The sequence below is a fragment of the Pseudopipra pipra genome, chromosome 24, assembly GCF_036250125.1.
Source record: "Pseudopipra pipra isolate bDixPip1 chromosome 24, bDixPip1.hap1, whole genome shotgun sequence".
Taxonomy (NCBI): domain Eukaryota; kingdom Metazoa; phylum Chordata; class Aves; order Passeriformes; family Pipridae; genus Pseudopipra; species Pseudopipra pipra.
Window position 1 is genome coordinate 6,836,889 of NC_087572.1, and position 14,055 is coordinate 6,850,943.

The following is a 14,055-nucleotide window of genomic DNA, read 5'->3' on the forward strand; positions in this document are numbered from 1 at the left end:
AGCACAGGCTGGGAGGAGGGGTGTTTGATGGCCTTGTGCAAAAAAAATGGGAAGGGAAGGTTTGTTCAGGGAGCACTGTGTGCCTGCCCTGGGCACCTCAGCAGAGCCCAGGAGCCAGTCCCTGCCCCACTGGCTCCCCAGGACTCCCCAGAGGCTGCATTGTAACCTGCCAGTGCCACCAAGCCTGGCTCAGGCTGTCACAGGGGCAGGGACTGACACGGGGGCAGAAAACAAGCTGAAGCAGTCACTATAGAAAATAAAGACTTTATTATTTTTTTTTCCAGTTCATAGAACAGTTCCCATTACAGACCATGAACAGGCAGAGACCCCACAGCCAGCAGTGCCCAGGACTCACCCCTTATAGCACTGCAAGGGCTGCTCTGGACTCCAGGGGTCCTGCCCACCACTGCCAGCACAGACACCTCCCCCGGGGCTCTCAGAGGCAGCAAATATTAGTGGATCAGGTGGTTTTTAAAGCCTCCGTGGCTGTGGTGAAGCTGCAGGGGAGGCTGGCAGCACCCAGGTGAGCTCAGGTGCCCCAGGCCCACAGGCTGACTGTCCTTCAGGTGTTTGGGTTTGCTCTTCCATTAGCCTACCTGGCTGTAGCTGAACTGGTGACAGAGACAGGAGAAAAATCAATACTTGGATAGAGGTGCTGTTTCTGCCTCATGAGAGACAGGAAAAGGCTTAAATTCAGCCAACAGAGGAAAAAAATAAAATAGCCAGGTCACCCTTTAGTAACAAACACAGAAATGTACCATCAACCTCCTGTTATAAAAGTACTTTACATACATTCAAGGAAACATCGTATAAATATCAGTATGAAATGTCAGTGGCTGCAAGTTCCACGCTCAGCTAAAATTTTACCAACATCTTAAAATTTCCTTAAAACATTTGGAAGTAAACAAACAAAAAGCACAGCCAGCTGCCAGGTGGCTCAGGCCCACAGGCCCAGCACCCATTGAGAATGCCTGGGCAAACCCAGCCCCTCCCCAGCACAGCTCTCACCAGCTGCTTCCCACGGGAGCAAAGTAAAGGGGCTACTTGGCCATGCCAGTGGTGGGAGGTTAAGGCACAGGTTTTAATCCCAAAGCTTAGCCAGCCAGAGTACAAGACGTGCTCCCAACAGGCTGCTGCACAGCTTGGGACAGCTCCCAAGCCTGCTTACAGGAGACCTTTGGATGGACTGGGACTCACTGAGGGATGTTCAGGATCCCACACAGACTCTTCTGTGACTCCAGGTAAGTCCTGATCCTCTGGTGATATTTCCAACCCTGGGAGCAACGGGCCTGCTCCTCGGCACAGCTCTGGCTGGCACAGTAACACACTTCACAGGGACCCCAGAGGAACTGGATCTGTGGACCCAGCAGTCATGGAGCTGGAGCTGCTCCAGCTGCCTGGAATAGGTGGTAACACACCTGAGCTCTCCATCTGGTACAGAGAACATCCCTGGGGACTCCTGCTCCCCTCTCCAAACCTGCTGCTAACACCTCCAGCACAGCCCCAGGGCTCTCCTGGGCCAGCAGCCCCAAAGGCAGCCAAACACCTCCCCCTCTGCTGAGCTGCCCAGTGACACCCGCAGCAGACACCTGTCCTCAGATTCCCCTCATGGGGTGAGTGGTCCTGCTGCTCATGGGCAGCAGCTCCCACATAACAGTGTGTTCCTGCTGCAGAGCTCCTGGGGAAATATGCAGACCCAGTATCCATCTGGGATCAGAGCAAAAGGCCAACACCTGACAAGGAGCTGGATGGAAAGCTGATCACTCCCGACTCCTGTGACCACCTTGGAAAAAGAATCTCCTTTGATTCCAATTTAATTAAAAAAAAAAAAAAAAAGGAAACTGGAGCTAGGAGCTAGGACAATATGAAACAGAGCTCCTGGGTCCACTCCCTAAGCACTGGGGATCCAAACCCCTGGCTCTAGGCACCTTCTCCCCAGTGGTCACTGGAGATGGCCCAGGAACAGACGTTCCCAGGGCACAGCGGAGCCTGCACTGATGGAAATATCCCTCACTAATTAATGCCATGGAAGGAATGCAGCAAATACATCCCTTGTGTGGGCACAGCGAGTGGGTCAGTGTCCCCCCTGCAGTGACAGACTTTCAGCCCAGTCCCCTGTGGGTCCCAGACAGGTGACGTGGGGCTGGGACCAGCAATCTGGAGGGGTCTGGGTGCAGCCACAGGTCTGGCTGGGGTGCAGCACACACCCGTCCTCAGGGCAGGAACCCCAAGCACCTGCTGATCTGGTGCCATCGGGGTGCAGGGGGAGGCAGATGCCACCAAACACAGCCTGACCTGGCACAAAACCAGCCCCTATGCCAGCCCCAGTCCCCAGTTGCCTGTTCCTTGCCAGGGGAGCTGCAGGTCACTGGCTCCAGTCTCTTTTCTGAGACAGTGGCAGAAAAATCAGCATTGCCATTCCTCTCAAGGCTAGTGTGCTCCAGGCTGCCAAGTCACAGTGTCTTAGAAAATTAAGTCCCTCTTAACAAGGCATTTGTTTCTCATTATGTATTTAGGCTAATGCAAAGAAGAATATAAGAAAACTGAATCTGATTCTACTAAAAGGAGCTTTTTCTCACACACGGAGTCAGGAATGCAGAGGTGAAGGTTAACAACCATAGCCAGAGCCTTCTCTGTAACATTCATGAGGATTTAGGAATTAGATTATTCCTAGTCCAGGTGAGGACTCTGTTCACATCTGAGCAGTCTGCCATACCTGATGTTCACAGCCGGTTTCATTTTCCTTTACAGGGAAAATCTGTGGGATCTACAGTCCGGGCCAAGGCTGGAATCCAATGGTCTCCTGCTGGCTAACAGGACTTGTGCACATATTTGACTAGAAGCCACCAAGATAAACTCAGAACACCAACATTTGCCTCTACAAGGAACCACATATCCCAGAAGCGTTCCCTTATTTTTCTGTTTTCCAGTAATCCCACATTGAGGAAATAAGGACATTGTAATAAATTAACTGCTTTGAACACCCAGGAAAGGAGAGAGGACACATTTTACAGCAATAGAGGTATTTTTGACATTTTCATTAATATTTCCCATGAAAAAAAACATAGCTCTTCGGCTTTGCAAAACAAGGAAGGTTCAGCTCTGCCATCAGCGTTTTCCTATAAAAATAAGGTTTTATGTGTACTTGGGTTCTACAACTAAGCTGAATAGAAAGGAGAGGCTCTTACAAATACTTCTGCTGTTGTATGGCCCCTCCCTCTGGAGACACCTGCCAGAAGCATTCAGCTGGCTCTGTAAGTCCCTTCTGGCAGACAAGCTGTAGCCCTGCTGAGTCTAGGGCTCCTTTGCAGGACACCTCTGGGACTTGGCAGGACTCCTGAGGAATGACCTGCTGTCATGTTCCACTGTAGATTTTGCATCAGGTATGTTTTCTTCATCAAGCTGAAAAGTGAGTCCTCAAATGTGTGAGATTTCTGCCTCTCCAGTGACGGAGAGAGCTCACAGGAGCTGCAGTCTCGCCTCTGCTCCAGCTTCTTACAGGAAGTCTAACTCAAGGGCTTGGTGAAGGGACACGAGGTCGGCGTGATTTGTGATCCTCCAGAACGGCATGTTGTGCTGTGACAAAGAGAGGACAGTCAAGTTTATCAGGGATTTTCAGATGAGGTGGAAGCAGCCAGGGTACACCTGCAGGGCTGTGCAGTGTGGTGGTTCTGAGCACACCACACTCAGGATGGATATTGGCCACCTGCACATCTGTATCTTATCTGCACATCTGTATATGACAGGCACCAGCACTGACTGTCAGCTGCTCACAATAAAAACCTTGGCTGTGAGCTGCTGCTGAATCCAGGAATGCCTGCCCAGGGCTCCCAGGGAACCTGCACAGGTGGCAGCTCTGGCACATGGCAGAACGTGTGAAGCCTGCAGACAAGGTCCTGACAGTCGTCCGTGCACTTCACTGTTGTTAATTAGCACAACTGAACAACTCATCTAGGCCTGTCCAAATCAATCAAACTGCTCCTTGTTTGTAATCCAGACTAATAGCAGGTGCTATTAGTGCTAATTAGCAGGTGCTAATGATGTGCTGCTGCCGCTGAGCCCTGACTCCTCTGTGCTCCTGAGAAACTGCATTATCCTGATAGCCACAGGCTATGATCAGGGCACAGAATCATCCAGGGTGTAAGAGACCTCCAAGATCACTGAGTCCAACCTCTGAACATGCTACATCCAATGTGGTACACCAAGACACTGCTTACAGGGACATATGCAATCGTAAACAGCAGTAAAACAGAAACTTTAAACCCCCAAGAGCCAGAAAACAGCCCATCTTAACATGTGGAAGATCTCTTGCCCCTGGCTGCCCCAGCCTGAATTGTTCAGCCTTGGAACAAGAGTCCCTGCAGGCAAAGCCTGCTGCAGTGACTTCCCTTTGTATTGCCCCCCAGCCACCTCTGCAGTCAGACCCACCTGCTTGGCTGCCACCTCCTCGTCGCGCCCGTCCCCGATCACCACGTAGGTGACCTTCTTCCCAAACCGCGACACGATCCTCTCGAAGCAGCTCTCTTTACCTGCCAACACAACCCAGTGTTGAGGAGCCTTAGGCAGAGAGAAACGGGAGTCTGAACAGGTCTCTTCCTTCCAGAAACACATTCTTGTCTTACTGGGAGGGGATAACACCCAGTTTAGCTCCTGAGCCAGAAGCCATGACCAGCTGGACCACAGCATGAAATGGCACTTCCCATGTAAAACTCTCTGCTAATCCCCAGCACACGCTGCAGTGCCAGAGACTTGGCACAACCCCTTACCTATTTTTGTAGCACTATAAATATTTTCAATGGGAAACACTTCGCCCAATCCATACAGGAGAACTTTGGCAAGAGCTGGCATCAGTTGGGTGGTTGTGATCAGGATGTTCTCACAGTTTTTTCTAAAAGAAGAAAAACACTTGTTACTGCACATCTGTAGCCACCGGTGCCACGGCTGCTCCAGGCAGCCTGCTTGGCTTTCCCAAGTGCCACATGCTTTGCTGTCCTGCTCTCAGGAGGCTTTTTAGGCCAAGGTTTCATGATTTTTGCTTGTTTACTTCTGGAAGAATTCTCTGGCAGAAAAGTGATTTGGTGAGCATGGGGACCTTCCTAACTACAGGTGTTGCAGCAAAGAAATCCTAAAGGGTGCTCAGGGATGGAGTTCTTGCAGTCAGACACTTTGCCTCTCAGCAGCAGTGCTGCACGTGAACCCAAGGGCTGCGAAGGCCACACACACACTTCCAGGTTCCATACCTGGACTGGATGAGCAGCAGGGACTTTAATGCAGTTTCTAGCCAGGAATCTGTTAGCACTTCTATATCAGTCCTCAGTCGCTGGAGAGCTTCCCTCTTCTGCGGGCTAAGCAGGCCTGGAAGGTAAGGAACATGTGTTTGCCCAGCTGAGCTGGCAAGTCTGACACGGAGAGAGCTGTCCCCCAATGCACCAGCTGCCTGCTCTGCAATAAATAACACAGAACTGAAGGCCTCTGGAAGCTGGACTGTCTGTCTTGAAGCAGCAAGAGAAACCAGCTTCCAGTGACATGGATGAGCCCAGACATCCATCCAGGAGTCTGACTGTGGGGAACTGGGCAGATGCTTTTCTCCGATTATTTCAAAGATTTCTCAGGATACAGGCAATCAAATGCACTTCTCTCATACAAAGCACTCACAGCAGCAGGGGTCCAAGGCCATAGAGCAGGGGAAAGAACTCCTCCAGTCACCCCCTCTGACATCATTCTTCCCAAGGACCCTTTCCACTTTAACCCCTTTTATGCATCTTTTTTAAACTGCCCTCCTTTTTTTTTATTCCCGTGTTTGTAATCTCTTTTCGATATACTTTTCTACAAGCCTCCAGTTTTGAATTAAAAGCAGCCAGAAATGGAGTCCATACAGTCAAACTTGCTGCTATTAGTAAACACAACAAGAAAGGAGCACATGGAGCCTGCACCTCCCTTCCAGCCGTGACGTACGAGCTCCCTCATTCCAGTCCTGTAGTGCACAAGTCCCCTGCACTGAGGCCATGGAAGGACCCACAGCAGGCTGCACCCACAGCTGCTTTACCATGGGGCTTTACACAGGTCCTGAAAAACTCTGCATCCAGGTTTCCCACATGCAAATTACGGAATCATGGTCTGATCCCTGCCAGAAATCAGGTAGCTCCAGCACACTGAACTGCAGACTTACACTGACGGGCTGAAAGCTGTAGTTTTGAACACCTGGTTTTTAGAACATTTGTCCAACAAAATGATCTATCAAGTGGTTTTTTTTGTGTAGGCAAAGGGTACCCAAATCCACAACCCACCAGGCCGAGTCACCCTGCAGGGTGAGCTGCTCCAGCAACATCCCTTTTCCAGGGACAGCAATGCCAAGATTCAGACTAAACAGAAAACTCATCTCCATTTGCTCACTGTGGTTTGCATCATTATGACTGCTTTGGAGCTGGAAAGGAAGCAAAACTGAAAGGTTTTAAGTGATACTGTGAAAAGATAGAGATGTCATGTCAGACCGTGGACCCAACAGCCCAGGGGTGACCACTGTGTTTCCTGACAATGACATGACAAAAAGCAGACTTTGTGAAGACATGAATGACACCTCCTGAGAAGAAGGGCAAGTGAGTCATTCAGACCTGTCCTGAGCAGAATGCCAGGCAACCTTTCATACTAAATTAGCAAAGGGACACTATATGCACTACAACTTTGTTAGCTCCAGGACTGACTGACCATCCCTATCTCCATGATAACTCACAGCCTGCACTAGCATGCTGTTCAGTTTTGGAAGATGTACTCTCTTGGATTCCATGGAAATTTGATCCCAGTTAGCACTGGGAGAATGGTTTACTTCTCATGTCCACACATTCAGAAAAGCCAAAACTCTGAGGAAGGACAGAGTCTGGCCCTACAAGATCTGTTCAGACCTCGGTGCAGGTGACACTCACCTCCAACATCAGCCTTGTATTTGTTGTAGATCTCGCGTACCCTGCGGTAGCGGAAGGCCAGTTTCCTCATCCAGTCCACTCCCTGCACACCAACCGAGGAGCTGTGGTTTGTGTTGCTTCCTGAGCCACTGAACCCATCCGTGGAGAAGTTGTAGTTGCTGTTGCAGGAAAGTAGATGTGTTAGCTGGGCCACAACAGCAGAACTCCTGCAGTGTTTGCAACATCGCTGACAGCAGCCAAAAAATACCTGGGAGAGGAACTGCACAGGCACCAGGGCACCTGGAGAACAGAGCCCAGCTCCTACAGGAACACACTGATATCCAACTACAGCTGCTGCTGGCTCTGAACTGCTACACTCATACAATTCCCTTCACATTCTCCACTACAAAACTCTCCTTTGCCCTTTGGCTGCTCACTCCTCTGCGATATGGAGCATCCTTCCTACTGGCCTCTTTCTCATCCTGCAATGATAAACTCCAGCACAGTATCCTCTAAACACAACATCTGTGCCTTTCCATCACAGTTGCAGCTCCACAAGCAGATGAGCTGCTTCACCAGCTTATGACTGCAGGAAACAAGTCCTGCTTCATCACTTTCCCTGTATTTCTTACTCCCTGACAGGCATTTCTCAGATGATCATGGACTCACAGAATGGTTTAGGTTGAACAAGACCTTCAAGATTATCTCATTCTAAACCCCTGCCATAGGCAGGGACACCTTTCACTAGAGCAGGTTACTCAGAGATCCATCCAACCTTGTCATCATGAGATCTGGAGTGCAGGTTCTCCATTCCTCAATATGTCATTGAACACAGAGGCAGCATTCAACTGTGGACAATGTAATTCACAATCTAATTTCAAAACTCTTAATGCTTTGTAGGTCTTCAAAGAAACAGCCCCCAGCAAACAAACACCGTTTGCCAGGTTTCTGCACAAAGCTGACCTCCCTCCCTTAATTCTATCTGGGTGTCAAGTCCCCACAACACCCAATTACATCAGCAATACATTTCCTGCATTTGTCAGTACAACACCTTAGATCTTGGCCATTGTCATCAGATGCCACATCTTCTATGTGTACCTGGTCACACTCCTATTAAAGGAAAAAAACAAAAATAGAGTCACACTGTGGTAATTCAGAAACATACTAAAATTTGCAGATTAAAAAAACTGTGATATAAACCAATCCCTTCACACTTCCCAACAGCAACAAGCCATTCCACACCACCTCCACAAAACCCACAGAACTTCCACTAGCTCCATCTGCCAGTATTGGCTTTTACTGCCCAGCTCTTACAGGTCCTTGCCCACACTAGGACCCAGAAAGAGCTGAAAAAAGCATGTTTATATGACATTTTGACCTGTCTGCAAAAAGAGAACTTTGACATTCCCTGAACAGGTTGGACTCAAAGTTCACTTGTCATTTGAAACCCTTCTGTCACTTCAGAAAAGCAAAACAAAACAAACCAAGAATATCCCAAAATTGCATTATCTGGTCAAGCATTGCTATTCCATTTTCTCAACACCAGGTCAGCAGAGTCACAGCAGGAACCCTGAAGGAGCCATGGCAGTGTAGTGGCACTGCCATGACTCTGGTGCTTAATGCAGCTGATTTAACCCACTAACCTACTGATTTAACCCACCAACCAACACCTACTGCAGCACATGTTGTGGCTGAGACTCAGCTAACATGTCAACAATTCCCTTTCCAGTACAAGTGTTTTCCTTAGGGGTTTTTGTTGTTTTTTCCCCTGAGGCAGGGAGGTAACTCATGACCACCTTGTCAAAGTTTACTGCTGCCAGTAGTCACAGCCACAATGGAAATGTCATTTAAGTCTCTGTTTGCATCAACAAAATCATCTTGTTTTCCCATGATGTGCATCAGTGATGCACCTACAGCTAACTGTTTCGTGTTCATATTCAGCTTTCCTAAGCAGGGTGGCAATGGGAGGGCAGCAGGGGCTTGCAGGAAAAAGAAAGGGAGGGTGCTGTGGACCTTCCATGTGTACAGCACACTTGTCTATGGCAGCACGTCCTTCAAAGCTGTTACACAGCCCATGTCACCTCTTGTATTCTGTCCTTGGCTTAGTCACAGCCTCTGAGAACTGACATCCTCAAGGTCATTTCGTCCTCACATCTCTGGTCTCTATTTCAAAACAGGATCAGTGGAAGCAAAGTACTCACCAGTCCAGAATGCAAGTACAAGACAGAGCAGAAATAATTGCTTTTATCTGTGTCGGTTCAAGCAGAAACCCAGCAGAACCTGAGAGAGCTCCTGACACTAGAAGGCTGCAGAATCTGTGTCTTAGGTAAGACTGCATCTCTGATTTGGTTGTGCTTACAACCACTTCAGCTTTGTCAGACTGTCACGTTTCAACAATAACAGGCTCTGAAGTACAAGAGCCCTCACAAACAGTGTCATTCAAACATGGTAACACAGAGTTCTGCCTTTGCCATGAGTACCTCCAAGTCATTGAAAAACAAGTGAGTATCAGCGACTTCAAAAATCATCTCCTCCATGGACAGACCTGAGCCAATCACTAGAGTTGGATCCTGGCAAAACACAAAGAGAAGAAGTAAATCCACTGTGGGTACAGGCAGAAGGGAATTGTCATAAATCTCTCATCGGTTAAACTGCACTGTTTCCACTCTTGTCATGGTTTGAGATAGCCCCAAAATCCAATTCCCTAACTCCATCCCCCCTCCCACATCTCAGCCTCATGTGATCAAATCTGATGTAATTCCAGCTACGATCAATGGCGTGAACTACAATTTCCCTAATATTTAAACAACTCAATTGAAAAAAAAGAAAAATCCACATTCTGGTGGATTGACCCAAATGTCAGTCTGGTTCATTGACTCAAAATGTAACAAAACACTTCAGTGCTGCACAGGAGGAACTGATGCATTTTCGCAGTCAGCACGAACAAAACATTAAAAAATCTACAATATATTTTGAAGGAGAAAACCCCCTTTCCTTTCCCTATGTGCCAGGATCTCAGTAATTCCCAGTGAGGATACAGTTTGACATTTTAGGACTTGCATTGTCAGAAGGGAAGTGTTGGTGATGTCCATCTCCTAGCTCTGTATAAAGCCAAATTTAACATTCTTTCTCTGCCCCAAACTGCCAACAAGTTAAAAGTATCACCTTATATATTTAAAACTAAATGTATTTTTCTGTTCCTTTTCCAAGATTAACATTTAATTCTGCAAGACAGAAATGTTTGGGGTTTTTCCCATCGAAAAGACAGTATTACCTTGCCATATTTTTGAGCATAAGACCCTGTGAGAAGTGAATGGAAGATGATGATGGTCTCATCCAAGTCCCAGAGAAACACCCGCTGCAGAGAGAACAAAAGAAGGTCAGAGCTGAGATATTCCAGGCACTGAAGTACAGTAAAAGAGCCAGTTTTAAGGGTAATTTTGTGCTTAGCTGCAGTATGCTTTTAACAAGTATGAACACCACTTCTCTTACAGGCTGAACACATTCAACTCTGCAATTTTTTGCAGTGGAGTTTATATACTGCCACAGGAGTACATACTCAGACTAAAGCTCTCTCGGTCAAACTATGTCAAAAGCTTCTCTTGCTTTTATAGTTACAAAAGCAAAAGCTTAGAGTGCTAATGAACTTTAGAGCCCTGCTGAGGTAGAAGTGATCTGAAGAGCAGCGGGTACATGACCTTGATGTTTGCCAGACAAATCTTTGTTATACATAAAGTGATGGGCTGCTCTGAGGAATGGCAGTGTCAGTACAGAGAGACTTTGATAAACTGGAGAACTGGGCCAACATGTGGGGTGGAATAACCTGGTCCAGGCTGAAGGAGCTGGAGGGCAGAGTGGACACAAGTACGAGCCAGCAGCACTCTCTCCCTATGGATGAGATGACCTACGTGCTGGAGTGTGCCACGTGTGCCAGGCTAAGAGACAGAAGGTGCTGTCTCACCCTACTTGGCACTGGGAAGGTTACCCCAGATTGCATCCCCAGTTCCAGGGGTCTGTGAGGAAAAAGGAGAGCTGCCAGCAAAAGGCTGTCAAGATGGTCAGCAGCCCAGAGGAGAGGCTGAGGGAGCTGGGAGGGATTAGCTCGGCAAAGAGGAGACTAAGGGAGATCTAACAGCAGACCACAACTATTTGAGAGGGAACTGCAAAGATGATGGACACAAATACTTCTCAGTAGTGGCAGATGGAAAACTGCCATGGAAAAAGAAGGGGAAATTTCTAGGCTGGGAGATTCCACTTGGAGACAGAAAACCTCCTTCCCCCAGTTGGCACAGTACTCTTGGGAAAGATCACTTGGTACAGGATCTCACTGTCTAGGTACAGGATGCCAGCCTTAGAGGTTCTCATGACTCAGGTGGACAAAGCCATGGCTCCAGTGCTGGGGACAGCCCTGCTCTGAGCATGTGGCTAGACTGGAGACACCCAGATGTCTCCTCATTGACACCACTAAGATTTCAAGACCCATTTAAGTGATGCTTGTCAAGCACAAAAGGAGAACTCATTTGAGCCAGTTCTCAGAAAACATGGGTCATGGGAACTTCCCAAATTATCTCTCAGTACAGGAAAGACATGGACCTGTTGATGTGGGTCCAGAGGAGACAACAAAAATGATCAGAGGGACAGAACATCTTTCCTGTGAGGAAAGACTGAGACAGTTCAGCCTCGAGAAGGCTCTGGGGGGAGACCCTATTGTGGCCTTTCAACACTTATAGGAGGTTTATAAGAAAGATCATATCATCATAGAATGGTTTGGGTTGGAAGGGGACCTTGAAGATCATCTCACTCTGAACCCCCTGCCATGGGCAGGGACAGGTATCCCAGGTTGCTCCAAGCCCCATCCAGCCTAGCCTTGGACACTTCCAGGGATGGGGCAGCCACAGCTTCTCTGAGCAACCTGTGCCAGGGCCTCCCCACCCTCACAATAAGGAATTTTTTCTTAATATCTAATCTAAACCTACTCTCTTGCAGTTTGAACCCGGGGGACAGACCTTTTAGTAGGGCCTTAGTAGTGATAGAACAAGGGGAAATGGTTTTAAATGCAAAGAAAGTAAATTTAGACTAGATGTAAGGAAGACATTTTTTACAATCAAAGTGGTGAGGCCCTGGCACAAGGTTGCCCACAGAAGCTGTGGCTGCCCCATCCCTGGAAGTGTTCAGGGCCAGGTTGGATGGGGCTTGGAGCAACCTGGGATAGCTGAAGATGTCCCTGCTCATGGCAGGGGGGTTGGACTAGATGACCCTTAAAGGCCCTTCCAACCCAAATCATTCTATAATCCCCATTCATTTCCACAGAGACAGAATGAAAAAAAAGAGAGGAAAACTTTTACCACCACACTATTCTGCAATGCGACCTGAAGAAAACAAGATTACTATTTACCTCCAGTTCACTGTCCTGTGAAGAGGAGGTATCTGCTTTCCTCTTCCCTCTGTTCTTCCCAGGGATGTTTTTTCTTGCCTGCTCATCTAACTCTTTACTTGCTGTTGCTCTTGATAATGAAGGACTTGTGGATGCATCTCCTAGAAGAAAGAAATCACACAGCTCTCACCCCCTCATGTCTCAAAACAAACACCAATATAGCACTGGCCACAAACTCCCTTTGCAAAAGGTAAGAGGTTACCTTGCTATATGGATGTAGTAGCAGTTGAACCTTACTAGAACATAAAACATGATTTCTTGGTCCCATTGTTTCAAAACAGCTCTGTCTCCTCAGTGCAGTCCCCCAGGACTGAGCGACTGCAAAAGCTACTGCCTGCAGAGCAAAGTCAGAGCAGAGCACCCTCCATCCTAAGGCCTGGAACCCTGCCATCAGTTCACTACCCTGGAACTGCTTTATTTCAACTGTTTCATTTAATAGACAATTAAACATAAAAGAGTAACAGGGATGATGTTAGTCCTGGAGACACAGCCTTGGCCAAGCAGCACGGCCATGGCTGACGGGAATACAGAGGCTGTTCTGCTACTGGTAAGAACATCCTTCCCAGGGAAAGAATACACCACCTCCAGAAAAACTGCTGCTTTGACGTGCAGGGTATTAGGACCATGACAGTCTATGAATCCTTTATTACCAGCTCAGGCAGAAGAGTTAACATCCCAGACACCTGCCTAACTAGGTCCAAAACAGGACCAGACCTGTAGCAGGATGGCAGAGGGCAAGGGGGCTTGGAAGAGCTTGAATTCAGTCTGGGGCTTGAAGACAAGACATTGCAGTTCCTAGGAAAATTAATGCAAAATGGTGAACTTGGAGAATTCCTGAGCTAAGAACAAGGCACTGAAAACATCAACAACTGGGCCGTTCCTTGCCCACTGCCTTGAAATGAGAGGTCAGTTCCTAAGGTTTGGCTTCCAGCAGCAAATGAGAACTAATTCTCATGGGTAAATCTGCTGTTGTTCACCTCAACTAGAGGGCAACTGTTTCCTTAAAGAGGGCAAGTGCTTGGAACCCCACACTTCTTGATGTACAAGATCACAGCATGGTGTTTGTCGCTCCTGTCGATAGCATCCCATCAGGTAAACGTGAGAGAGGTTTGGAACTTCACTGAGTTCCAGACTATAGATTTGTATGCTTGTCTCACTGGCAGCCACCCATTCCTGCTTGCAGGGTGCATGACTGAACTGGAGGACTTGGCAGAGCTCAGGTGCTCCTGGTGGACTCGGGGAAGATGGAGGAGGCAAAGTGCTGCAAAGGCAATCGCTTAGCACCTCCCGCAGCAGGCTGACACCACCCCCTCTCCAAGCAAGAGCCACCTACAGCCAAACCACACACACCCTCCTCTTCCTCTTCTTCAGTTTTTATTGCTGAACATGACACTATATAGTATGGAAAATCTCTTTAGTCAGCTCAGGTCAGCTGTCCCAGCTGTGACCCCTTCCAGGTTCTCATGCACCCCAAGCCTGCTTGTTGGGGAGTGTGGAGGGGAGAAAGCCCTGACCATGTAAAAGCACTGTTCAGCAGGAGCCAAAATACTCTGTGTTATCAGCACTGCTTTAGCCAGGAATCCAAAACACAGCACCAGCACAGCTGCTGGGAACAAAGTTACCTCCAGCCCGGTCAGAGTCAGGGCACCAACAAAAATGAATGGAATCCAGATTTTTTTCCCCAGCCTTCCAATCTGCAACAGGCAGATTTCAATTTAAAAC

The 14,055-nt window shown here is 48.1% G+C and overlaps 1 protein-coding gene across 5 annotated transcripts in view; it reads right to left on the reverse strand.

The window, feature by feature from the left end:
• Positions 1 to 248: 248 nt before the first annotated feature.
• EYA3 (EYA transcriptional coactivator and phosphatase 3) overlaps positions 249 to 14,055 on the reverse strand; it is a 56,283-nt gene continuing 42,476 nt past the window's right edge. For 3 of the 5 annotated variants that reach the window (XM_064634912.1, XM_064634914.1, XM_064634916.1), the window contains 9 exons: positions 12,295 to 12,434; positions 10,174 to 10,257; positions 9,380 to 9,469; positions 7,951 to 8,009; positions 6,921 to 7,078; positions 5,241 to 5,355; positions 4,767 to 4,888; positions 4,429 to 4,529; positions 249 to 3,576 (listed from right to left, as the gene is read on the reverse strand). In XM_064634912.1, the coding sequence (XP_064490982.1) occupies positions 3,496 to 3,576; positions 4,429 to 4,529; positions 4,767 to 4,888; positions 5,241 to 5,355; positions 6,921 to 7,078; positions 7,951 to 8,009; positions 9,380 to 9,469; positions 10,174 to 10,257; positions 12,295 to 12,434 (950 nt within the window). In that variant the 3' untranslated portion in view covers positions 249 to 3,495. The remainder of the gene's footprint in view (positions 3,577 to 4,428; positions 4,530 to 4,766; positions 4,889 to 5,240; positions 5,356 to 6,920; positions 7,079 to 7,950; positions 8,010 to 9,379; positions 9,470 to 10,173; positions 10,258 to 12,294; positions 12,435 to 14,055) is intronic. The other 2 variants (XM_064634915.1, XM_064634913.1) reach the window with 1 other exon arrangement.